Below are 24,754 nucleotides of genomic sequence, written 5' to 3'. Positions count from 1 at the left end.
AGTCTTTTCCAATGAGTCAACTCTTCGCATGAGGTGGCCAAAGTACTGGAGTTTCAGCTTTATCATCATTCCTTCCAAAGAACACCCAGGACTGATCTCCTTTAGAATGGTTGGTTGGATCTCCTTGCAGTCCAAGGGACTCTCAAGAGCCTTCTCCAACACCACAGTTCAAAAGTATCAATTCTTCGGTGCTCAGCTTTCTTCACAGTCCAATTCTCACAGCAATTTTTTGTGTGTGTGTCTTCTGCCAATTGTTACCAGATAACTTTGATTCCAGTCTACTTCCTCAGCTAACTCCTGTGCACATAACCTGAACCTGAATCTCTCAGAACAGGTCCTCCTGTGGAATGTCTGACCCAGCCAGCCAGAAACCCCTTCTGGATCTTGTAAACTTCCACCCCACCAAATATTAGATCCATCGAGGCCTCCAGTTCTCAACCCCTCCACTATCTCCTGCATCTCAGATCCCTCACTGCTTCACTTCCTTCTCTAAGCAGCATGCACCACCGTTCATCAGCCTTACTTACAACCCTCAGAACACTCTCATCTTCTCTACCCCTTGTCTCCATGCCCTGAGAAATCCCCAACCTTGGATTAGTCCAGCCCTGCATTCTCCATGGCCACTGCAGGCTGATTCTCACAGTCAGACTTGCTGAGCTGGGCCACCTCCGTACAAGTCCCTTGTCAGTTACTCCCCACATAAGTGATTTCAAAACTTCCATACTCTGCAGTAGAACCTGTCGCATTCCTGTTCACCTTTATCTCAACACATACCTAGCCTCCTTCTGCACAGGAGACACAGATAACATTAGGCAGTGCTTTCAATGTCATTCCCACTTCTGCTGTTTAGTCACTAAATTTTATCCAACGCTTTGCAACCCCGTGGACTCTAGCCTGCCAGGCCCCTCTGTCTGTGGGATTTCCCAGGAATAAGATTGGAGTGGGCTGCCATTTCCTTTAACAGAGGATCTTCCTGACCCGGGAATCGAACCTCGGTCTCCTGGTTGGCAGGTGGATTCTTTACTTCCCTGGGTCACCCGGGAAGCCCTGTTTCCTCTTCTACCACTTTTTTTTTCCATTTCTATCCACCCTACCTCCTTCTCTGAGGAGGAAAAAATGCTCCCTTTTTTTTAGTCAACCTTGCATTTCAGTTTTAGACCCAGCAAGTCCTCCACCTCAGATGCCTCTTTCAAAAACCTCTGAATCTCACAGTGGTGATTATAAGATTATATATGTCAAATCTTATTGAACAATACATTTTAAATGGATGATTTTTAAAAACACTTTTAATTTTGTTTTGGGGTGTAGCCAATTAATAATGCTGTGATAGTTTAAAGTGCAGAGCAAAGGGACTCAGTCATACATATACATGTATCCATTCTCCTCCAAACTCCATTCCTGTCCAGGTTGCCACATAACTGAGCAGAGTCCCCTGTGCTATACAGTCCTTGTGGGTTAAAAATGGATGATTTTTACTGGATGAAAATTATACCTCAAAAAAATTAAGATGTTTTAAAACTCTGACTCTTTTTTCCTCAGCTCACAAAATATACTCCAACATCTTATAGAATAAATAAAAGCTAAATTAGAAAATGTAATCTGCATCTGGGCCTGAACAAGCTTTCAAAGAGCTTCCACTATGTGCCCAGGTCTCTCCTAAGTATTTGGAAGCTGAACCACAATGGTACTTAGAAAATAAAAGATCTCAATTTTTTGATCAATTCTGTGCCAAGCACTGTGCAAAGCATTTACATATCTAACCTTATTTCACCCTCCCAGCCACTCTAAGAAGTAGGTATTACTATTTACATTTTACTTGGGAAAACTGAGCTTTAGAGAAGGGGACAGTACCTTGGGCAAGGTTGCCAAAATGTGCAGTGAGGGCTGGGCCCTACACTCAAAGGCTGTCTGATGCAATTCACCTCCACCCTCTTCATGTAATAAGCCAGGTGATTTGATCTGATAACCCTACCAGATTTCAGGTAGGGTAGGAGTGGAGAGGTAAGGGATCAGAACGACCAGCTGCTCACAAGTTTCGTGCATTTCTCTATCCTGTATGAAGCCCCTATCCTCACTGCTGGGAGCATCAAAACACTCTCCACCAAACCATCCCCTGCCAGAATAAAGTATTAAGGCACAGAGTTCTCGGTCAATCTCCAGACACAATATCCTGAATCTGTGGGTCCTCTCTTGTCTTTCAAGAGCTTCTGTTCTAGATTGCAGGTAGAAAACTTGGGAGGTGAGGTCAGAAATGTAAATTGGTCCTAGTTATAGGTAACAGCATGAATGAATTATTCTCCTGAAAAGGCATTCAAATGCCAATGCAGAAATAGCCCTTTTTGATCTTATGGTTCTTAACAGACTCTAAAGGTGGCTTTGTCTGAGATCAAAATAGATGTTTACATCAAAAAAGAGGAAGTGGGCCATAAGCATAAACTGATTCAGCTATATGTGATGTTATAATACTTGTATATACACAGTACAAAAGTATTAATGAAGATTGGAAATGTAACTTGTGAGGTCTAGTCCACCAACAAGCATCTATGGTACAACTCCTATGCTCAAAACACCAGAATAAACACATGGAATACAAAGATAAAGACCACATTCAGTTTCTGATCACAAAAGAAACCCACAGTTGATGGGAGAGAAGTTATATATATATTTATTTATATCTCTCTCTCTCTCTCTCTCTCTCTCTCTCTCTCTCTCTCTCTCTCTACCAGAAATCATTTACCAGGCAGGACATGGCCAGGGCCTAACAGAAATACCTGTGGTTTGAGCTGTCATCTTCCCTGTACTTGGACTGCTTACTGATAACTGACAATGTCCTCTCTCTGTTAGTAAGGATTCCAGCCAAGAATCCTTGGCCTCAGAATAGGAAGTGTTCAGGGATAGGAGAAAATCTGGACAGGAAATCCTGAACTAGTATTCAGATTAAGAGTAATCTCTTCTGTCTGGGTAGACTTTACATAAAATATTTTGAGCCCTTTGCCATTAGAGAGTACTTTAAAATACCTCACCAAACCACATGGAGAATATATAAATGAGAGGAGAGAAAGTGTGTGTGATTGTGTGTTTGCATGTGTTTATACACTGTTGAGAGGCAGAGAGGAGAGTGAGTGACACATCAGAAACATTTTCATAGATATGGACTGACTCCATGGCCGTGAGAAGCTTATAAAGCATTTTATCTATTCCTTGGTCAAGTATGTTGCCATGATGAATATTAGGTGAGAGAAACCAACACACCCTTATTTCAGCTCATTCAGGATTTCCTAACTTATGACTCACTCACATGTGATGGTGAATGTTGTTTTTGGAGGTTGCCCTAAGAGGCTACATGCTTTCATAAAACAGGACTGATAACATTTTTTCTTAAATGTTCTATGCATTCTTTTAAAAAGATAAAAGTATATCAGAAAGTAAATTATTTCACCACATAGCTTCGTTAAATAGGCTAGGCCGCTCTGGCCTCAGGTGAAATCCATTCTGTGTGGTCTGTCTGATGCGAAGAGGCTCTTCAGCTGAGTCACAGAGGAGACTTTCAAGGTTGCCACTTCACAAGTGACTGTCTGCTCCCACTGTGCCTCTCGCAATCTCTGGAACCCCATGGGAACTTCCAAAGGGCACACCCTGCACACTGGGCCACATTAATCCTAATTCTCAGAGAAAAACCCAAGAGCAGAGCTAAGACACCACCACAATACTGACAGGTTTGCAGTCTCATTAAGCTCTTCTCAGCTACACATATTGCTTAGACCCTGCCAGAGGGGCATCCCACCCCTCCCCTCACTCTTCCTCTTCCATCTTGGTGGGAGTCCAGCTGCCATAAAGTTGGGGAAGGCAGTTATGTAGAAACAGGAGGGAAAATGGGATTTGAGGCCTGTCTCCAAGCTCTGCCAAGTGTCAGATTCTGTCATTGTACCTCCCTACGCAAAGTCATCGATGTTGAGAGATAATACATTCCTTTCCCAGACTCGGTTTATCCCACTGGGTACAGCCACTTGGGTACAACCTCCTGGCTGAATCAATTAATAGATTTTTACAGCTTGGAAAAGCTTTTGTGGTTCATCCAGTCCCAGTCCTCATCTAAGATGTGTCAGGTGCAGCCACCAATCCAAAGTCATGAACCCTGCTGATAGAAAAACCTGAATGAAAACTCAGGATTTCCAACTCCTTAAACAGTACTGCTTGCTACAACAGTAAATCGTATCCTTAGATTGGCTCCTAGAGTGTATGAGGTCCACAGACTCATGCCAGTCAGCTGGGTGATAGATAACATTCTCATTCCTAAGACCATCAATTTCATTTTGCTGATTGAATTCCACAGGTGACTGGTATTTGTAACATGACCTTCATGTCAGAACTCTTACATATTAATTTGTTTTCAAGGCTTCAGGTGTAACCATCCAAGCCATTTTTGGAGAGCCGACAAAAGCCAAAAGTTCTTAGGAAGACAGATTTGGGATATAATGGTAGACTGGAAGGAGACTGTTTCCACATTTTTTTACCTTGGGCATTTATATTAAAGTAAATGCTAGTATTTAGTCCCAGTGTAGCCTCCATAAGATGGGATTAATAGATTTGCACCCTAGAATCTCCAATACAGCTGTATCATCCTGCTTCTCCCACCTTCATTAACCCTATACATTTGCACCAAATTAGTGCTGGGTACCAGGAATTATACATAGATAAGTAAGACATCTATCTTTGAGGATTTTATAGACTAGTAAGGAGTAAGAGGTAAAAAGTCATGATAAACATATGATAGCTATAATAGAGGTATATACATAGCTCCAATGCTACAGAGAATAAAACAAGTAACCTGGAGTGTTAGGGAAGTGTGCCGAGAGAAACTGAAATTTTAATAATTCATTCGTTCATTCATTCAACAAATATTAATTGCAATCCTACTGTTGCCAGGCAATGTTGTAGTGCAACAAACAAAAAGTCACTTCTTTTATGGAGCTCTCATTCTAGGGCTCCAGAAAATATGCAAGCAAACAATTACATAATACTACAAATGGGGATGAGTAAATCAGGGTGGAGGGATAGAGAGGTGTCAGGATGAGATACATGCTGTTTTAAGTAGGATAAGGTGATAATCAGGAAGAAAGCTGAAAGTAGAGAGAGAGGGCACCACACAAGTATCTAGAAAGAGGCTGTTTCAGGCAGAGGGCACAGCAAGTGCAAGGGTCCTGAGGCGGGAGCATGCTCGGTACATATATGGAACAATGAGGAAGCCAGTGTGGCTGGCCCTGAGCGGGAAGTTAGAGAGTCACAGGAGAGGAGAACAGAAGTATACTGAAGTGGAGTGAGCAAATCAGGCAGGGCTTTCCAGGCCATGGTAAAAACTTAGGATTTAATTCCAGGTGGAATGGGAAAATACTGGAGGGGTTTGAGTTGAAAAATGGTACGACTTGATATAGACTTAGGAATATCATTGTGGCTGCTGCTGCAAACACACTACAATTTGGGGAAGACCAAGGTCAGGAAAACAAGCTAGAAGTCTAGTATAGTATCTCAGAAGAAATGGTCATGGCTTGGACTAGAGTTGTAGTGATGGAGGAGATCCGATATCTGAGCAGCATCTTGAGAAACTGGTGAGCTACTTGTAATTGAACATAGGAGTGCAGGGCCAGCAGTGAGGAGTGAGACTAGGAAAGTCAGCAAAAGTCAAAAATAAGAATTTTGGGCTTTATTCAGTAAACACTCAAAATTCTTAAACAGAGTTAAGGACAAGGGTAATAATTGATTCCAGGAAGATTATTCTGACTGTAGTAGGGAAACCGAACTTGCTAGGGAGAGACTAGAGACAAGAAAACTACAATCAAATAAATGCAAGCCAGAGGATGAAAATGGTGCTTTAATAATCTGAGTTATAGTTAACCTGTTGTTAACCATAACTCAGAGGGTGTACTAACTTTTCACACAGGAAAGAATTTAAGATTAGGGAGTGAGGGAGGTGTTTCAGTTTGGATCTCAAAGGGTATCAGAAGACAGGAAGAGTGAGGAGGGGGGCATGTTTTCACCAAGGATATACTGGGCAAACCCCAAGCACTATCCCAAAGGGCCTTGCTTGTGTGGCAGTGCCTCACCTGTGTGGTAGCACATTCCTGCCCACACAGACAGAACTGGCTGATGAGTAGGCAGCCCTATGGAAGGGCTGCTCCAAGGCATGGCTGAGCTGTAAGGTGATGTCTTGATGACTGTATACAAAATTCTGGGTCAAGTATGTAAGAAACAGGCAGAAGAGTCACTTGTGGGCTGAGCTGACATTTTACTGGATAGCACAGCATAGTCATTCAGTCTATGATTATTGTCAGGACACAACATGGTTCTGTTTATGACATAGGTCATCAGCTTACAGGTATTTCAAGGGCACGGCCTGGAGTAGGGCTTGATGATTCACTGCTGATCCATCATATGACACTTCAAGATTGGGATTGTTTTATGATTATTTTTTATGGCACCAAGGACAATGCTTGGACAAGAGGCAGTTTTTTAAAAAAGAAAAAAGCTTATTTATTTTTGGCTGTGTTGGGTCTTTGTCGCTGCATGGGCTTTTCTATAGTGTGGTGAGCGGGGGCCACTCTCTAGTTGCCGTGTGTGGGCTGGTCACTGCAGTGGCTTCTCCTGTCGTGCAGCACGGGCTCTAGGCACGCAGGCCTCAGCAGCTGTGGCACGTGGGCTCGGCAGTTGCAGTTCCTGGGTTCCAGAGTGCAGGCTTCAGTAGTTGTGGTGCATGAGTTTAGTTACCCCGCAGGACGGGGGATCTTCCTGGGTTAGGGATTGAATCCGTGTCTCCTGCATTGGCAGGTGGATTCTTCACCACTGAACCATCAGGGAAGCCCGACAGTAGACTCTTAATAAACTCCTGTTGGAATAAACATGACTCGGAAGGACTGAGATTCCCTGTCACTCAGTTTTCCCACTTATAAACCGAGGAAAATGTCTATTTGTACATATCATACTTAAAAGAATGAAGTAAGAATATAAGTTGGAGAACATACATTTGAAAGGCATTTCAAGACCCTGCTTTCAAGAAGAACTGATTTATGGTACATTATATTGAAAAGTAAGGAAATATTAAATAATAGAGAACATAAAAGGCTACCTGGCAAGGAGGATTAACATTGGACAGTTAGCCTGCACAACCAAAGACCGTTTTGAGTTTGCTGCTAATTCTCTTAGTGATCTTGGTAGACTGATTTACATTTTTTGGCCTCAGTTTTGATATTATTTCCAAAATTAGTAGTCTATGATTATGTTTTTCTGAAGTACATCATTATTTCTATTGTAGAACAAAGTAAAAATTGGGTCAGCAGGCATGTTTCCAATTTCATCACATCACATCTCTTAATTTCTCTGTAATCTGGAGTCTTCCTCTGGAAGGTAATATAATAGGCAGGCTGATATAATCCTTGCTTTTGCTCTAAAGTTCTATATGCCACACCATAGGTTATATATGTTTGACTCGCTCATGCTTTGTAGATCCCTACTTGCTAGGAGGCTATCCTTGAGGGTTTTTAAATGGGTCACTAAGGGATTCGAATTAGTAATCTATAGGGGGCCATTCATTCACCAAGATTCATCAGGCTCCTTCAAGTAGTCAGATAGTCAGATACTGTGCCAGAGAAACAGAAGATTAAGACAAAAAGGTTTCTGTTTTTGGTCCAACAATCTCCTCAATAAGGTCAGGTTAATAAGTAAAATCATTTTATCATTCCCTTTCTATTTTTTGTGGTTTATTTTTTATACTAGTGCATTTATATTCTTAAGGGGCTTCCTTATTGCCTATACATGCAGCCTTCATAGATTTGAGGGGAGGATTATTATTAAATTTAAATAATGTCTATATCTGAAATTCATTTTTACATATGGTATAAAATTGCCTCAACTCTAATTTCTTTCATATGAATCAACAGTTTTGCTGGTAAAATTTGTTAAATTATTTATCTTTTTTTCATTTAATGGAAGAAAATAATTATCAATTAAATTTTCACACATAATAAATCCTATTTCTGGATTTCCTAGTCTATTTCACTTATGTATTTCTCTATTTCAATTATATTACCAAATTGATCTGCTTCTAGAACCTTTAAAGTATGTTCTGATATCTGTTTAGGCAAGTACCCCCTTACTAGCCTTTTACAAAATTTTACTAGCTATTCCTGTACATTTATTATTTTACATGAACTTTAAAATAGTTTTGGATTCTTAATTGAATAGTTTGGATTCTAACTGTAATTGCATTAAGGTTATAAATTAACTTGGGCAAAAGGGACATTTTTATGATGTTATTTTCCTGCTGCTGCTGCTGCTGCTGCTAAGTCGCTTCAGTCGTGTCCAACTCTGTGCAACCCCATAGATGGCAGTCCACCAGGCACCGCTGTCCCTGGGATTCTCCAGGCAAGAACACTGGAGTGGGTTGCCATTTCCTTCTCCAATGCAGGAAAGTGAAAAGTGAAAGTGAAGTCGCTCAGTCGTGTCTGACTCTTAGCGACCCCATGGAATTCAGCCTACCAGGCTCCTCCGTCCACGGGATTTTTTAGGCAAGAGTACTGGAGTGGGGTGCCATCGCCTTCTCCAACCAAGGTCATAATATGTCTGACCATTGGTTCACAACTCGTTTTACGTCAAGTCAATAAGAAATACTTTTAAAAAACAATATCTTCAATGAGAGGACAAATAAAGCCCTTATCAAATGACACACTCTCATAAATTGACAAGAGGAATAAACAACCAAAAGAAAAATGAACAAAGTACACGAATAGGTAATTTACAGAAAAGTAAATCCAAATACCTGACACACATTTGGAAAGGCACTTAAATTCATCCGTAAAGATTTTCAGATTGAAGACAAAATGTGGCATCACTTTATACTGGGGTTTCTCAGTCTTGGTACAGTTGGCATTGTAGGCTGGATAACTTTTTGTTGTGGGGGCTGCCTTGAGTATTCTAGGATTTTGGCAGAATCCTTGTCTCTGCCCACTATAAGCTAGTAGCACCAACCCTCAACCTTGACTGACAATCAAAAATATCTCCAGACTCTGCCAAATGTCCTGGGGTGGGGGTGGGGCAAAATCAATAAAGACTGAGAACCAATGATTTTCACCTATCAGACTAGCAAAAATTTTAAAGCCTGATTACACCTGTTGTTGGAAAGCACCCAAGTCAAAAAGAATACTCTCATATGCACCTACTAAAATTGTAAGTTATTATAGCTTTTATAGAAAGTGACTGAACAATGTCTACTAAAAATATGTAATTTTGATTTAGGAGTTATCCTATTCCTAGGACTAAATTCCATAAAATGAAAAAATATACAAACACATATTGTACAAGGATGTTAATTGCAGCATTGTTGGGCAGTGACCAAAAAAATCTAAAAACAGAGTAAATGATCATAAAAGGGAATAGTTGAATAAATTTTAGTACACCCACACAATGGAATATTAGAAAGAATTAAAGCTTAACCTTATTACATGGAATGTTTTCCATGAATTATTCCTGAGAAAAAGCAAGATTCAAAAGGGTACATAATATAATTCTACTTTTGCAAAACACACAGTCCCCCATTCTCTCATATATAGATCTTCCTAGCTTGCACAATGGGGACATCTCAATAAACCTATTGTAAGTTGAAAATATCTTAAGTTAAAAATGCATTTAATACATCTACCAAACATCATGGCTTAGCCTAGCCAACCTTAAACATGTTCAGAACACTGATTTTATCCTACAATTGGGCAAAATCACTTAACACAAGGCCTATTTTATAATAAAAGTGTTGAATATCTCATATAATTTATTAAATGCTTACTGAAAATGAAAAACAGAATGGTTGTCTGGGTATGGAATGGCTGTAAGTGTGTTGGTTAGTTACCCTCATTAGTACCTGGCTGACTTGGGGCTCTGGCTGCAGCAGCATCACAAGAGAGAACCACACCATGTGAGCCCCTTGTTCTTGTTCAGTCGCTAAATTGTGTCTGACTCTTTGCGACCCCATGGACTGTAGTCCGCCAGGCTCCTCTGTCCATGGGATTTCCCAAGCAAGAATACTGGAGTGGGTTGTCATTTCCTTCTCCAGGGGATCTTCCTGACTCAGGGTTTGAACCCCCATCTCCTGCTTGGCAGGCATACTCTTTACCACTGAGCCACCAGGGGAGCCAACACTAGCTGCAGAAAAGCTAAAAATTCAAAATTCCAAGTACGACTTCTACAGAATGCCATCACAAAGTTGAAAAACCATTAAGCTGACCCATTATGAAGTTGGAGACCATCTGAATAGAGAAAAAATGTCTCTCAATATTCTATTTATATCAACAGAATGAGCAAAAGATTTGCATATCATATCTTACAAGGCTCTGCTTTTCAGAATGTATTTTAAAAAACCTCTTAGACTCAAGAACTAAAAGATAAACAATCCAATTATAAAGAGGGTAAAAGATTTGAATTGACCTTGCTCCAAAGAAGCTATACAAATAGCTAACAGACACATGAAAAGATGCTCAATATCACTAGTCATATTAGGGAAATGCAAATCACAGTCATGAGACACCATTTCACACACCTAGGATGGATATTTGAAAGAAAGAAAATAACAAGTGCTGGCCAAAGATGTGGAGTAATTGGGATCCTCCCACATTGCTAGTGGGAATGTTAAATGGTATAGGGTCTGAGGAAAACAGTCTGGTCATTCCTTAAACAGTTGAACATAGAATCATTAGGTGATCTGGCAATTTCATTCCTAAATACCCAAAAGAATTAAAACCAGGTATTCAAACACTTACACATAAATGTTCATAGCAGCACTATTCACATGGCCAGAAAAAGGGAAACAACCCAAAAGTCTATCAGTCGATGAATGGATAAACAATGTGTTATATACATAAAGCGGAGTATTTTTCAGCTATGAAAAGAACGGAGTACTGATACATGATTCATGTGTCAATGAACCTTGAAAATCTTACGCTAAATGAAGGAAATGAAGTGGCTCAGTCGTGTCCGACTCTTTGCAATCACATGGACTGTATCCTACCAGGCTCCTCCATCCATGGGATTTCTCAGGCAAGAATACTGGAGTGGATTGCCATTTCCTTCTCCAGGGGATCTTTCCAACCCAGGGATCGAACCTGAGTTTCCTGCATTACAGGCAGACGCTTTACCGTCTGAGCCACCATGGAAGCCCCAAATGAAGAAAAGCAGAAACCAAAACTCACATATTGTATGATTCCTTTTATGTGAAACATCCAGAACAGTTAAATCCATAGACAGAAAGCATATTAGTATTTGTAAGGGCTAGGGGGAGGGAAGAATAAGGAGTGATACTTAGGGGGTACAAGTTTCCTTTGAGGTGGTGAAATGTCTTAGAACTAGATAGAGGTGATGGTTGCCCAACACTGTGAATGTACTAATACCAGAGTTGTACACTTAAGTACAGTTACTGGGTCATCTTGATTACGTGAACATTACCTCAATTTAAAAAATGTATTCTATTTACCTCTGTATTAGTTTACTAGTGCTATAAAACAAATCACTACAAATTTAGCAGCTTAACAAAATTAAAATAACAATATAGCTCACAGTTCTGTAGATCAGAATTCTAGGGGTCTTGGGTGGTTTCTCTACTTCAAGCTTGACAGGAAGAAATTAAGGTGTTGGTTGGGTTCTCATCTGGAAGCTCAGAGAAAGAATTCATTTTCAGGCTTGTTTTTAGCCAGATTCAGTTCCTCCTGATTGTGGGACTGAAATCCCCAGTTCCTTACTGGCTGTCAGCCAAGAGTCAGTCTCAACTGCCACAGAGTGCCGTGGCACATAACCCCCTCCAAAAACAGTGTGGCATATCTTTCTCTTACTTCAAACAGGAGACAAGTCTCTGCTTTTAAAGGGCGCCTGTGATTAGACTGGGCCCACCTGGATAATCTCAGGTGGGCCATACAACGTAACAGTTGTATTGTCTGGTTAACTTCACTGGTTCCACCCGCCACTCAAAGGGGTGTGGCTTATACAAGGGCAAGCTTGCTGGGGATCATTCTTACAATTCTGTCATGATCTCTTAGAGAAAAATAATGAAACAGTTTCTACTAATTCAAGAACAATTATTTGTTAATGCCCAACATTGCCTAAGTGATTTACACCAAGGAAAAATTTCAAGACTAATGATTTACAGATGAACACAACTCAGGTCTCCAAGACTCAGGGAAGGGATGGAAAGCTGTTCTTAACAGGTGGGCTTCTCCTTCTGAAGCCTCTCAGTTGTTTTTCTCTTTCTTTCTCTTCTACTAAAGCATTGAATGTAAATGTGAAGCAATTGCCAAGTGGACCACTGATGTTCCCTCTGTAATCAAAATGAAAGGCAGATACTGTGGCTAGAATTTAGGGGACTAGATAATTGTATTATGTAGTTCTTACTTTTTTGGCCTCAAGTTGCCTATTACTGAAGTTTCTAAAGACTAACCTAGACAGCTATTGAAAAGCAGAGACATTACTTTGCCAACAAAGGTCCATCTAGTCAAGGCTATAGTTTTTCCAGCGGTCATGTACGGATGTGAGAGTTGGACTATAAAGCAAGCTGAGCACCGCGGAATTGATGCTTTTGAACTGTGGTGTTGGAGAAGACTCTTGAGAGTCCCTTGGACTGCAAGGAAATCCAACCAGTCCATCCTAAAGGAGATCAGTCTGGGTGTTTATTGGAAAGACTGATTTTGAGGCTGAAACTCCAATACTTTGGCCACCTGATGCGAAGAGCTGACTCATTGGAAAAGACCCTGATGCTGGGAAAGATTGAGGGCAGGAAGAGAAGGGGACAACAGAGGATGAGGTGGTTGGATGGCATCATCGACTCGATGGACATGGGTTTGGGTGAACTCCAGGGGTTGGTGATGGACAGGGAGGCCTGGCGTGCTGTGGTTCATGGGGTCGCAAAAAGTCGGACACGACTGAGTGACTGAACTGAACTGAAAGACTAACTTTGTGGGTTATACCTACTGATAGGCTTCCCAGGTGGCACTAGCAGTAAAGAAGCTGCCTGCTAATGCAAGAAGGCGATGGCACCCCACTCCGGTACTCTTGCCTGGAAAATCCCGTGGACAGAGGAGCCTGGTAGGTTACAGTCCATGGGGTCGCTGAGGGTCGGACACGACTGAGCAACTTCACTTTCACTTTTCACTTTCCTGCATTGGAGAAGGAAATGGCAACCCACTCCAGTGTTCTTGCCTGGGGAATCCCAGGGACGGGGGAGCCTGGTGAGCTGCCGTCTATGGGGTCGCACAGAGTTGGACACGACTGAAGCGACTTAGCAGCAGCAGCAGCAGCAATGCAAGAGACATAAGAGAGGAGGGTTCCCTCCTTGGGTAGGGAAAATCCCTGGAAGGAGGGCATGGCAATCCACTCCAGTATTCTTGCCTGGGGAATCCCATGGACAGAAGAGCCTGGAGGGGTACAGTCCATAACGTCACAAAGAGCTGGTCATGACTGAAGCGACTTAGAACACAGAGCACAAATGTATACCTGCTGATAGTTGCCATATTAGAATTAAATCTGGAAAGTTTTTAAACAGAAAAATATACAAACATATTCTCTTGGCCTATTGAGTGACAATGACATCACACATAATGTAGTCTTCAGAGTGCAAAAGGAAATAAAATCTTAGTATTATTACAAAAGTAGTTTGACCCTGTGGAATTCTGGAATGATGCCAAGGTTCCCTAGGGCTTCCTGGACCACACTTTGAGACCCATAGATAGATGTATGACTTCCTTGGTGGCTCAGCTGGTAAAGCATCTGCCTACAATGTGGGAGACCGGGGTTCAATCCCTGCATCAGGAAGATCTCCTGGAGAAGGAAATGACAACCCACTCCAGTATTCTTGCCTTGAAAATCCCATGGGCTGAGGAGCCTGGTAGGCTACATACCATGGGGTTACAAGGAGTCAGACACAACTGAGTGACTTAAACATTGGCTATCACGACCGATAGATGTATAACAACAACTGCATTTCTTCAGCAACCGATTGACTCACGTACTTTGGTGCATTCACTTGTGCAGTTTTAGAAACAAATCTCCTTTCCCTTTACTAGTATGTTGTTTCATTTAGTAGAGTTACTTTTGTGGCTATTGCAAAAAGTATTCTTTTTGCAGAAATTGTCATTTGCTGACTCAGGAGGAAAACTGGGCTAGATAGGTCTAACATATATTATGCAAAACAGAGTTAAAAATGTTTTCTCTGAGTTTCTGGTAGGATCTGTTACTCTGTAAATACAGCATAGGGAAAATTGCTTTAAATGGTGCAGCTGGTCTGCAGTAGGAGGACTGGGATACAGTCAAGCTGAGTCAGGCAGAAAAAGGCTTAGAGAAATGAAAGAAAGCATTGCGGATTCTTGACACGCTTTGTCCTTGAAAACTATGCCAAGACCTCTGTTGTGGTTTTTTAAATAAAGAGACGGATCATAATTCGTGATTGCTATAATGATTCGGGATTTCCCCTTTATCTTTTAAACACTGGGTATACTTACAGCTATGTTTGCTTTCATTGTATTCCGCTTACAAATTGTAACAAAATAAAGCCAAAGCGCTTTCAAATCAGGACTCCAGAACATCTTTCTCTTTAAGTGTCTGGCTCTTTCATTCTTTTCTCAGTATTTTATCTGCTTTTTCCTGCTCAGGCTCTTGGTCAAAGCCTCAGAACGCTTAGACACCGGGCTTCTTTTTTTTTTTTTTTTTTTTTACTGCAGATGAATACAGTTTAAGAGCCGGAAATCTACTGGAAGAAAGGCAGAGCATTCCCCCGTCCCAAGGTTAAATCTTTGGTGCTGGCCACCTGGGAAAGAGACTCTGAACGGACGTTCTAAGAGGGACCGTGGTTAAGAATGAGAAGCTGTGATACAGTACGCTCCTCCTGCTGGGGATGAGGCCCACGCCGAGCATTCGTGACCTGTGAGCTGCAACACCGCGAATGCACTAGCCAACCTCCAGCGTGGGCGGAGGGCTTTCCGCTTAAGCAGTGCGCTCCCGGGCCTCTCATCCCCGCGTTCTCACCAGAGTCCTACACGTCCTCTGCTCCTGAGCCAGAGGACGTCAGCGGTCACGCACTCGCCGCCACCGCCTACGCGGGTTCGCATCTTGTGAGCCACCGACCAATGGGAGAGAAGCCACTGCCCGGCGTCCTCTCCAATTGGTTCTAGGCAGGTAGGCGGTGGCGGAGGGCGTGGCTAGTTTTCGGCGGCGCGGCTGGAGGGCTGCGGCACGTGTGCCTCCGGACGCTGGGAAAGCCTGGGACGAGCTGCGGTGGGAAGCGGGTATCCCAGAACTGCCTGCCCCTGCCGGGAGGAGGCGCCACTTGCAATTGCAGGTGCCTGCGCTAGGGGCAGAGCTTCAGCCTCACTCTAGTTGGCAGGAAGAAAAAGAAGGAAGGGGCCGTGTCCCCGCCCCCCGGATGGTCGTGCCCGGCCCGGTGTCCCGGCGGGCGGCGGCGGCGGCCACCATGCTCCTGCGCACAGCTCGGGTCCCACGCGAGTGCTGGTTCTTGCCCACCGCGCTGCTCTGCGCCTATGGTTTCTTCGCCAGCCTCAGGCCGTCCGAGCCCTTCCTGACGCCTTACCTGCTGGGGCCGGACAAGAACCTGACGGAGAGGGAGGTAAGCGCGGCTGGCTGGCGGTGGCTTGGCCGGCGCGGGGCGCGGACCGGCCGAGATGTGAGGAAATAGTTGAGAGCGGGTCGGAGGGGACGCAGGTGAGGAAAGGCGGAGGGAGAAAGACGCTCGAGCCGCGGGGAGGCATTCTGGCCAGAGATTGCTGACTTTCCCCAGTTGGAAGGCGGCTCCGTGTTGGGCGCTGCCTTAATTCACGCTGTGTTTCTGTCCTTGGTCGGATTGGAAGGGCAGGTCTTAGGTGAAGGACTCGGAGCGTGGTTCGGGGTTTGGGAGCCCCAGTGCACGTGTGCTTCAGGCGATGTGTTGATGTTGCAGTAGCCCCACTCTGCTCCAACTGATCCATCTTGGGGGCGGGGGAGAGGTTTAAATAAATATTTGCTGCTGTAAAGTAAGGAGCCACATGCCGAGTGACTCCTACTTTCTGAAAGGATCCTCCCCTCTACCTGCTGCACCTTCTTCTTCCCCTTCTTTACATTGTTTACCCTTGACGGATGATCGTGCTCAAGTAAGAAGTGTACAGAACAAGAACCGTCATCTTGATTTTTATTGGGTGAGACTGTGTCCAAGGATACGCCTCACTGCTCCCCCCCCCCACCTCTCTGTGATAAAAGTAGATATTTAGATGGTATCACACAGTTGTCATTTAATTATAGTTTTTCGTGCATTGTAAATTGTTGCCTCACGGATGTTAGTTTTGCTCCTGTTCTGCCCGCGATGTTCAGAGTAATTGAGATTACATAGTCCATGATCAAGAACTTCTTGGTGATTGATTTTCCCTAGGAGAATTTGTAAGTACTTTAGAAGTGCGTTGTGTGTATGGGGAGGGAGGAGTGAGGAGGGAGGAGGGTTCAGGATGGGGAACACATGTATACCTGTGGAGGATTCATTTTGATATTTGGCAAAACTAATACAATTATGTAAAGTTTAAAAATAAAATAAAATAAAAATGTGCTCAACTCTTCATAAGTGTATGTCAATCTCAACACCTGTTGTTTGAAAAAGAAAGACCTTAACTGGAAAAGGAATTCAATTGAAGTTACTCCCATACAACCCAAAGAAAGCAGATTCAGCATCCTCTTCCTTGGATACTACAAAGCATGGAAGCTGAGATCTGGTATTCCTTTCTAGAACACCACAAAGGGTGAAAGCTGAGTGCAGATGTTAGCTGTCCCTTTTTTCCAGTGTCCACTCCTCTCACCCTGCCTCCCTGCCCCAGCTGCTCCCAGTGAAGTCCTCCCGTTTAAACCTTACTCCCTTCACAGTGATTACTGGTCACCTCTTTTGAATACCCCTGCATAACAGGTCAGAGCAGGATGTAATTACTTATGTTCCAATTTGTTGTTGCATTGCTCTTCCATTTTCAAGGGCACTTAACAAGGGAATTGAAATTCTGGCCTTGAACCCTGGGTTGAGGATTTCATTTGAGTTTCTCATATTGCCTTGCAGCTAGCAAGTAGCATTAACTTTTACCCAACTTCAGCTTTATTTCTCAGTCTTATGGACTGCTCCACAAGGAACTGTAACAGTTACTCATTACCTGTTTGAATTAGAATATTGGTTAAAAACAGTAATGAAGTGGAAAGGGCCAACTCCTGTGAACAGAATGATTCTAGAAGAAGGAACATGACTTCCTTAAATAGAATGATTCTATTAATAGAACACCCCCAAACAACGCTGAATCTGAGGCCTGACCTCTGAAGCAGAAATGACACTACTTTTGAGCTATTCACAATTAAAGTTTCATGTGACCTGCCATGTGATCTGCACCTTGCCTGAAAGAGAGGCACAGGGAGGAGAAACATGCTTCCAGTGTTGCTATTTGAAAGCCAGTCTGCTTTATACAAGTGCCCTGGGCAGAATTGCTGTGTGACGTGCCATCATGTGCCCTGATTATCAGAAATCTTCCTAGGGCGAATGAAATATGTTGGGGGCGGGGTGTAGTGCAATAAAGCAGGGGTGCCAGGCCCAGGAAAAATTTGCTGAATGTGTAACGAAAACAGAGTATGCTTCTGTCGCTGCAGATTAGTGGAGGAAGAGGGCGGGGTTTGAAGAGAAATCCAGAGGTCTGGAAAAGGATGTCGTTTGTCTCTGAGAACCTCAGAATTGTGGCTGATTCTGTTCTGTTGGTCAGGCACAGTATAGCTCTGTCCAGCCTCTCCGGAATCCTAGATTTTTAAAATCTCTAATAACTGAAATAAATAGCACAACTTGTTCTCCTTCCTGAGTGCTTGTTTTTCACCTCTGGACAGTTATTTATTTACTTAATATTATATGATTTTTTTTTTTTTTTAGGAAAGTGAATGTCAAATCATGGTTAGTAATATTTGTGTTGAATTTTATATTTCCTCCAGGAGACTTTAGAAGGGATAAATGTGATCATCTTAGATAGAGCTATTGTTAACCAGGTCCAAAAACAAAAGGAGGAGAAAAAGGACAGAATTTCCTCTTTCCATTCTCAAAGGATTTCTTCCTTAGATTACAGGAAAACTGTTAACCTGTATCACTTTATAAATTTTAGATAGGTTAAAATTTGTATTTCAGTAGTTAAAAGCCAACTTTTAATAAAATAGAGCTCTTTACCACCAAAACCCTTTTTATCCTTTCACCTTTTTCAGCATGGGATTTGACATTCAGTACTGTTTTTTGGGGCTTTGCCAGTGGCTCAGCAGTAAAGAGTCCTCCTGCCAGTGCAGGAGATGGGGGGTCCATCCCTGGATGGGGAAGATCCCCTGGAGGAGGAAATGGCAACCCACTCCAGTATTCTTGACTGGAAAATCCCAGATAGAAGAGCCTGGTGGGCTATTTTATTTATTTGGCTGCAATGGGTCTTAGTTGTGGCATGTGGTTTCCCTGACCAGGGATTGAACCTGGGCCCCCCATGTTGGGAGCGTGGAGTCTTAGCCACTGGACCACCAGAGAAGTCCCTTTGATGTTTTTAAAGCATTTGATTTAATATATTAAAACTACTGTACCTACTATTCAGAGCCTTACAGAATTTGGCTCTTACTTGTTAACATCCTTATCTCCTACTCCATTCTTCTTCCTCTTGCCTTCTATTAATATGTGCTCAAACTCCATCCATGTTAATCTTATAGTCATAAATCCAGCATATCCATTCTCTCATCTACTGGCTTGTACTCAAAGATGTGATCTCTGCTTGGGATAATCTTCTACAGAACTCTTGATATCTTTCTGTTGGCCTCTGATTTTCTCATCCTTCAAGGTCCAGTTCAAAGAAGCAACCCCGTATTTCCTATTCTCCCTTATCAATAATTTGTGTGTATGTGTTCTTCACTAGGTTCAGAACTCCTGGAGAACTGAGGCTTCGTTTTATTCTTTTTTTGTCTGTCTGTTTTTGTAATCTTCATATGGTTTGGAAATAGTATTGTAAGTGCTTATTAACTAGTAGTCTAAATGAAACTTGATTGTAAAAGTCTAAAGCTAAATTAGAGTTTAAAACTAAACATTTTTTTTAAATGTATTTATTTTTTATTGAGGGATAATTGCTTTACAGAATTTTGTTGTTTTCTGTCAAACCTCAACATGAATCAGCCATAGGTATACATATATTCCCTCTTTTTTTTTTAATTTAAATTTTTAAAAAAATTTTTATTTATTTATTTATTTAGTTTATGCTGGGCATACACATCGAGGAAAGCAGAATTAAACATGTTTTTCCTTAACTGTTTGTGTCTCAGAAGAAAGCACAAACAAGCTCTGATCCAAAGATCTGTGAAAGACACTTTAGAATAAAATCAATTCCCTTTTCTCGAATGGCAGATGTTACCTGAGATAAGAGGGTATTGTCCAAGTATGGGCAATGAGATAGAAAGTAATCTCTGTAATCTGTACATTTTTGCATGTAGGAAGTTTCCTGAAGGGAAAGTATCCATCAAAGAAGTTATTTCCTGGTACCACGGCTTCTCCTTGGAGGCATTGAGAGAGAAGGGATCTTCTTTTTTTACTATTAGCTTTTTAGTTTGTGTTGGGGTACAGCTGATTAACAGTGCTGTGATAGTTTCAGGTGAACAGCGAAGGGACTCAGCCATGCATATACACATATCCATTCTCCTCTAAACCGGCCTCCCATCCAGGCTTCCACAGAGCATTGGGCAAGAGTTCTCTGTGCTTTACAGTAGGTCCTTGTTGATTATCCATTTTAAATATAGCAGTGTGTACATGTCCATCTCAGACTCCCTAACTATCCTGAGAAGGGATCCTCTTTTGGAGACCCAGTGGCTAAGCTCTGTAGGTTGTTTGGTCTTCTTTCTTCTTGAAAGCCCCATAAAAGCACCCCTATACAGGTTGGAAAAGGTGCTGTCGGCATTAGAAGTAAGGGGGGAACATAGTAGATAATCAAAAGCAGTTTTCTGATTGAAGAAATGGGGCGTTTGAATGTGGTAGATTCAGAATATCCAGTCAGGTTCTCCCTCTGCCAGTGACTTGGTGGGATAACTTTGGGCAATTCACTTAAGGCCTAGTTACTTTGGTTGTAAGATAGAGATGATAAAAGCAATTACCTCTTAGCCTTGTTTGGATGAAATGAGATCATACAGGTGAGGTGATTAGCATACTGCTGACAATACTGTGGAAGAGGCCGTCTACTTGGGTTGATGTCTCTCCTAGGAGTAAATTCTGATTTCTTATTTAGAATAACTTAAAGAGAACACATCTGGTCTTTCCCCCCCTGCTTGCCTTATTTTTGTTTCTGCTTGGCATTGCTATTCCTCATCTTCATTATCTAAATTGTGGTTTTTGTATTAGGAGTGGAATTAGACTCATAAGTATAAACACTTTAAATTGGTAATTGAAAGGACGAGATGTATGTAATAAAAACTTGGTAGCTTTTGGGGACAGCTAGTACTGAAAGGTATATAACACGTAAGAGTACGGACAGTATTACTGGAGTGAAGAATCAGTGAACCTCCCATGGAGTGCACTGCAGAACAAAGATGGAGTTCAGAAGAAAGGTATTTTTTAAAGGAAGTTGTGATTGTTAACAGCTCTGTGGTATTGTGTTAGGAAAATGTGAAGGTGGAGAAACATGCAGAGTCAACCAGAGGAGGCAGTTTCACACCTAAGAAAACTATGGGAGAATATCTAAAACTATAGGCTGAAAAGAAGTGGAAATTTGCTAATGGAACACACCTGTGCAAAGTCTGTAGAGACGACTTCACGCTTCAGGACTTTAATCTCAAGCTTGCCCTTCTCTGCTCTGCTTTTCTACTGAGAAGTGTCTGACCCTGTGCTGTGTCAGCCAAGTGCACTTTGTTCCTCGTTTGCTAAAATTTCTACACTTGTGAATTGGAATCATTTCTACCGTTCTCAGTTATTCTTTTATGTTATTCTTTTATGTACACGTTCAGTCACAAGAAAGTTTCCTGGTAAATGGAGGTTGCTAAATGATTTAGAAACAGAAATTAGACCAGAATTCATGAAGGTGAGGCTATTAGATCAATCACTTTTTTTCCATTTTTTTCAAATTTACTGTTAATTGGAGGATAATTGCTTTACAATGTGTGTTGGTTTCTGCCATACAACACGGTGAGTCAGCCGTAAGTATACATATATCCACTCCCTCTTGAACCTCCCTCCCATCCCACCCCACCCCACCCCTCAGGGTCATCACAGACCACTGGTCTGAGCTCCCTGTGTTGCACAGCAACTTCCCACTAGCTGTTTTACACATGGTAGTGTATATGTTTCAGTGATACTCGCTCAGTTCATCCCACCCTCTCCTTCCCCTGCTCTTCTTTCCACAAGTGCGTTCTCTACTTCTGCATCTCTGCTTCTGCCCTGAAAGTAGGTTCATCAGTACTCTTTTTCTAGATTCCATATATATGCATTAATATACAATGTTGGTTTTTCTCTTTCTGACTTATTTCACTCCATATAACAAATTCTAGTTTCCTCCACCTCAGTTCAGCTGACTCATTCCTTTTTGTGGCTGAGTAATCTCCATAGATGAATCACTTTTGATGCTCAGCCAATCAGAAATCAAGTCTAAAATGTATCTCAGATTATGTTTTCCTTTTATAGTTGTTCTCTACATTGGCAAATATTTTATAATGATTTTTTACTATATTGTTCCTCTAAAACTTTAAAACGATTAGACCATGTTACACTTGGGTGAACTGAGGTATACATGAGAATTAAAAAAAAGTAGAGGGTTATATCGCTCCATCACAAAGTATTTAGCCTGTTAGCAGGACTACCTTTCAGAAAGCACTTAAAAACTGAGGTCACCAATCTGAACTTAATGATCACTTAGAAACTGACTTATTATTAAGCCCCCAGGAATTTGCTAGGCTCTGGGGTAGGTGTGAGAAGAGTAAAACGTCTCCTACCTGCAATGATTCTTATTTGAAGAATGGAGTCTTAAATCAATTAATTTAATGCATATTGTCTCAAGTGGTCTGTGTTTTAGCTTCAGTCCTTAAGTCTTTAGACCTATGAAAAGATGGTGGAGTAAGTGACTTACATGTATTTTCTCATTTAGCCCTTGCAACAAACAACCCTGTGGCATAGGTTTTCCTTCTCTTTTACTGATGATGGAGATGGCTAAAGGGAACTTAAAAAAAATCAACTTAAAATCATTCAGCGAATGATGGAACTAAACTTCCAGCGGGGGTCTTTTTGGTTTAATAATTATTTCTACTGTCTTCCAGTGAAAAATTAATGAAAAAGGAAACAAAACCTTCCTTTTTTTTCCATTTTCATATCATAGATACGCAAAAAGAAAGGTACCAGAGTTGCTTATGATGCTTCATCCATAGATTGTTACGCTGTTAAGACTGTAGGACAGAGTTGCTTTCTTGATCTATTCCTGTTACCCCAAAGAAGTGAAACTTAATAACAGAAAAACCTAATCAATCTGTAGGATCTATGTTCCCCATTCTGTGGCTGAAAGTAAGAACTGATGATGATTCCAAAACATTGGTTTGTTTCCAAAGCATTTATTCAGCCAAGTATCTTCCAAACAGTATGCAGGCTGTGCAAATGAAAGTAAAGTCCACCCTGAAAGAACCTGTAAAGCTGCTGCTGCTGCTGCTAAGTCGCTTCAGTTGTGTCCAACTCTGTGCGACCCCATAGACGGCAGCCCACCAGGCTTCCCTGTCCCTGGGATTCTCCAGGCAGGAACACTGGAGTGGGTTGCCATTTCCTTCTCCAATGCCTGAAAGTGAAAAGTGAAAGTGAAGTCGCTCAGTCGTGTCCGACTCTTATCGACCCCATGGACTGCAGCCTACCAGGCTCCTCCGTCCATGGGATTTTCCAGGCAAAAGTGCTGGAGTGGGTTGCCATTGCCTTCTCCAGCAGTGGTTCTAAACTCTGGCTCATGTTAAAATCTCCTGGGAAGTTTTGAAAAAATGCCTGTGGCTAGGCTTCCAAAATTTTTAAAGCTCCTTGGGAGATGTGTAACCATGGTTAACAAGCAGTGCTATGAGGTAATTGAAGAGAGTGACACATAGAAAGCAGTGTCAAGAGAGCTTTGGATGTTGGGTTACAAATACCATCAACTGTAGCCAAGTCTTCCAGGATGAGGAAGGCATTGAACTAGGCCTCGATGAATAGGGAAGATATTAGGAAGAGGTGATGGGATGGAAACAGGGAAGTGAATTCCAAACAATTCTCAGAATTGTTGATGAGATTTCTTTGTTTGCTAAGAATGAGATCTTTGAGGTTATGGTAGATTGTTTTATAAGAATAAATTATTAATGAATATTCCAGTTTGTTTGAGGTCACTAACAGGGTTTTATCCTTTTTCTACCAGGTCTTCAATGAAATATATCCAGTATGGACTTACTCTTACCTGGTGCTGCTGTTTCCTGTGTTCCTTGCCACAGACTACCTCCGCTATAAGCCTGTCGTTCTGCTCCAGGGACTCAGCCTTATTGTTACGTGGTTCATGCTGCTGTATGCCCAGGGACTGCTGGCCATTCAGTTCTTGGAATTCTTCTATGGCATCGCCACTGCCACTGAAATTGCCTACTACTCCTACATCTACAGTGTGGTAGACCTGAGCATGTACCAGAAAGTCACGAGCTACTGTCGAAGTGCCACATTGGTGGGCTTCACAGTGGGCTCTGTCCTGGGGCAGATCCTCGTCTCAGTGGCATCCTGGTCCCTGTTCAGCCTGAATGTCATCTCTCTCACCTGTGTTTCTGTGGCCTTCGCTGTGGCCTGGTTTCTGCCTATGCCACAGAAGAGCCTTTTCTTTCACCACGTTCCTCCCTCCTGCCAGGGGACAAATGGCATCAAGATACAAAATGGTGGCGTTGCTACTGACACCGCAGCTTCTAACCACCGTCCGCAGTGGGAGGACGTTGAATCAAAAATCCCTCTAAATCGGGAGGAGCCACCGGTGGAGGAGCAGGTAAGCTCAGCCTTCAATGCCTGTGGTTGCTACTCTGGGGCTAGACCAGTGGTAAAAAAAACAGATGGAGACCCAGCAGTTCATTTGGATTCTGGTTTTATCTCAAATTGCTTCATTGGTTCCATTTATTCATTCAAGATAACATTGATTTGTATGAGGGATGAAAAATGTATTTTCCTTTGGAGTGTGTGTTAATTGCTCAGTTGTGTCTAACTCTTTGTGACCCTATGAACTATATAGCCCACCAGGCTCCTCTGGAGTGAATAACCTCTCAGGTCAAACTGATTCAACATATTGCTCATATTGGAGATATCTTAGAAGCCACAGCAACGTCTGTCTCTTCTTCAACTTTCTATCTTCAGAACTTGGTATATAAAGAAAGCCCCTCAGAACATGTTGTCTAAATGAATAGGTGAAATGACTCCAGTAAATCATGAATGTCTACTTCCAGAAATGAAGTCCAAAGTATTTAGGAATAGGAGCTTATCTTCCTCTTCTCTGCTGAAAATTATGTGCAGTGCGGTCATAACTCAAAGATACTGCAGGTTTGGTTCCAGACCACTGAAATAAAGCAAATATCACATAATAAAACAAAGTCACACAATTTTTTTGGTTTCATAGTGCATATAAAAGCTATTTTTACACTATACTGTAGTCTTTTAAGTGTGCAAGGGCATTATGTGTAAAAAATATAGATACCTAAATTTTAAATTACATTATTG

General features: G+C 42.0%; 1 protein-coding gene and 1 non-coding gene across 3 annotated transcripts in view; one reads left to right on the top strand and one right to left on the bottom strand.

Annotated features, from left to right (window-relative positions):
- Window positions 1-15,264: 15,264 nt before the first annotated feature.
- The window catches only part of SLC19A2 (solute carrier family 19 member 2), a 33,698-nt gene continuing 24,208 nt past the window's right edge, over window positions 15,265-24,754 (top strand). Inside the window, exons 1-2 of one of the 2 annotated variants that reach the window (XM_059875426.1) lie at window positions 15,265-15,643; window positions 23,430-24,032. In XM_059875426.1, the coding sequence (XP_059731409.1) occupies window positions 15,443-15,643; window positions 23,430-24,032 (804 nt within the window). In that variant the 5' untranslated portion in view covers window positions 15,265-15,442. The remainder of the gene's footprint in view (window positions 15,644-23,429; window positions 24,033-24,754) is intronic. The other variant, NM_001206010.3, reaches the window with a different exon arrangement.
- On the bottom strand, window positions 18,505-18,577 carry TRNAG-CCC (transfer RNA glycine (anticodon CCC)). Its single transcript has one exon. It is a non-coding gene; the product is annotated as a tRNA-Gly (tRNA).

This window comes from Bos taurus, chromosome 16 (genome assembly GCF_002263795.3).
Source record: "Bos taurus isolate L1 Dominette 01449 registration number 42190680 breed Hereford chromosome 16, ARS-UCD2.0, whole genome shotgun sequence".
NCBI lineage: Eukaryota > Metazoa > Chordata > Mammalia > Artiodactyla > Bovidae > Bos > Bos taurus.
Note: the sequence above shows the minus strand (reverse complement) of the source record. Positions and strands in the feature narration are given on the sequence as shown.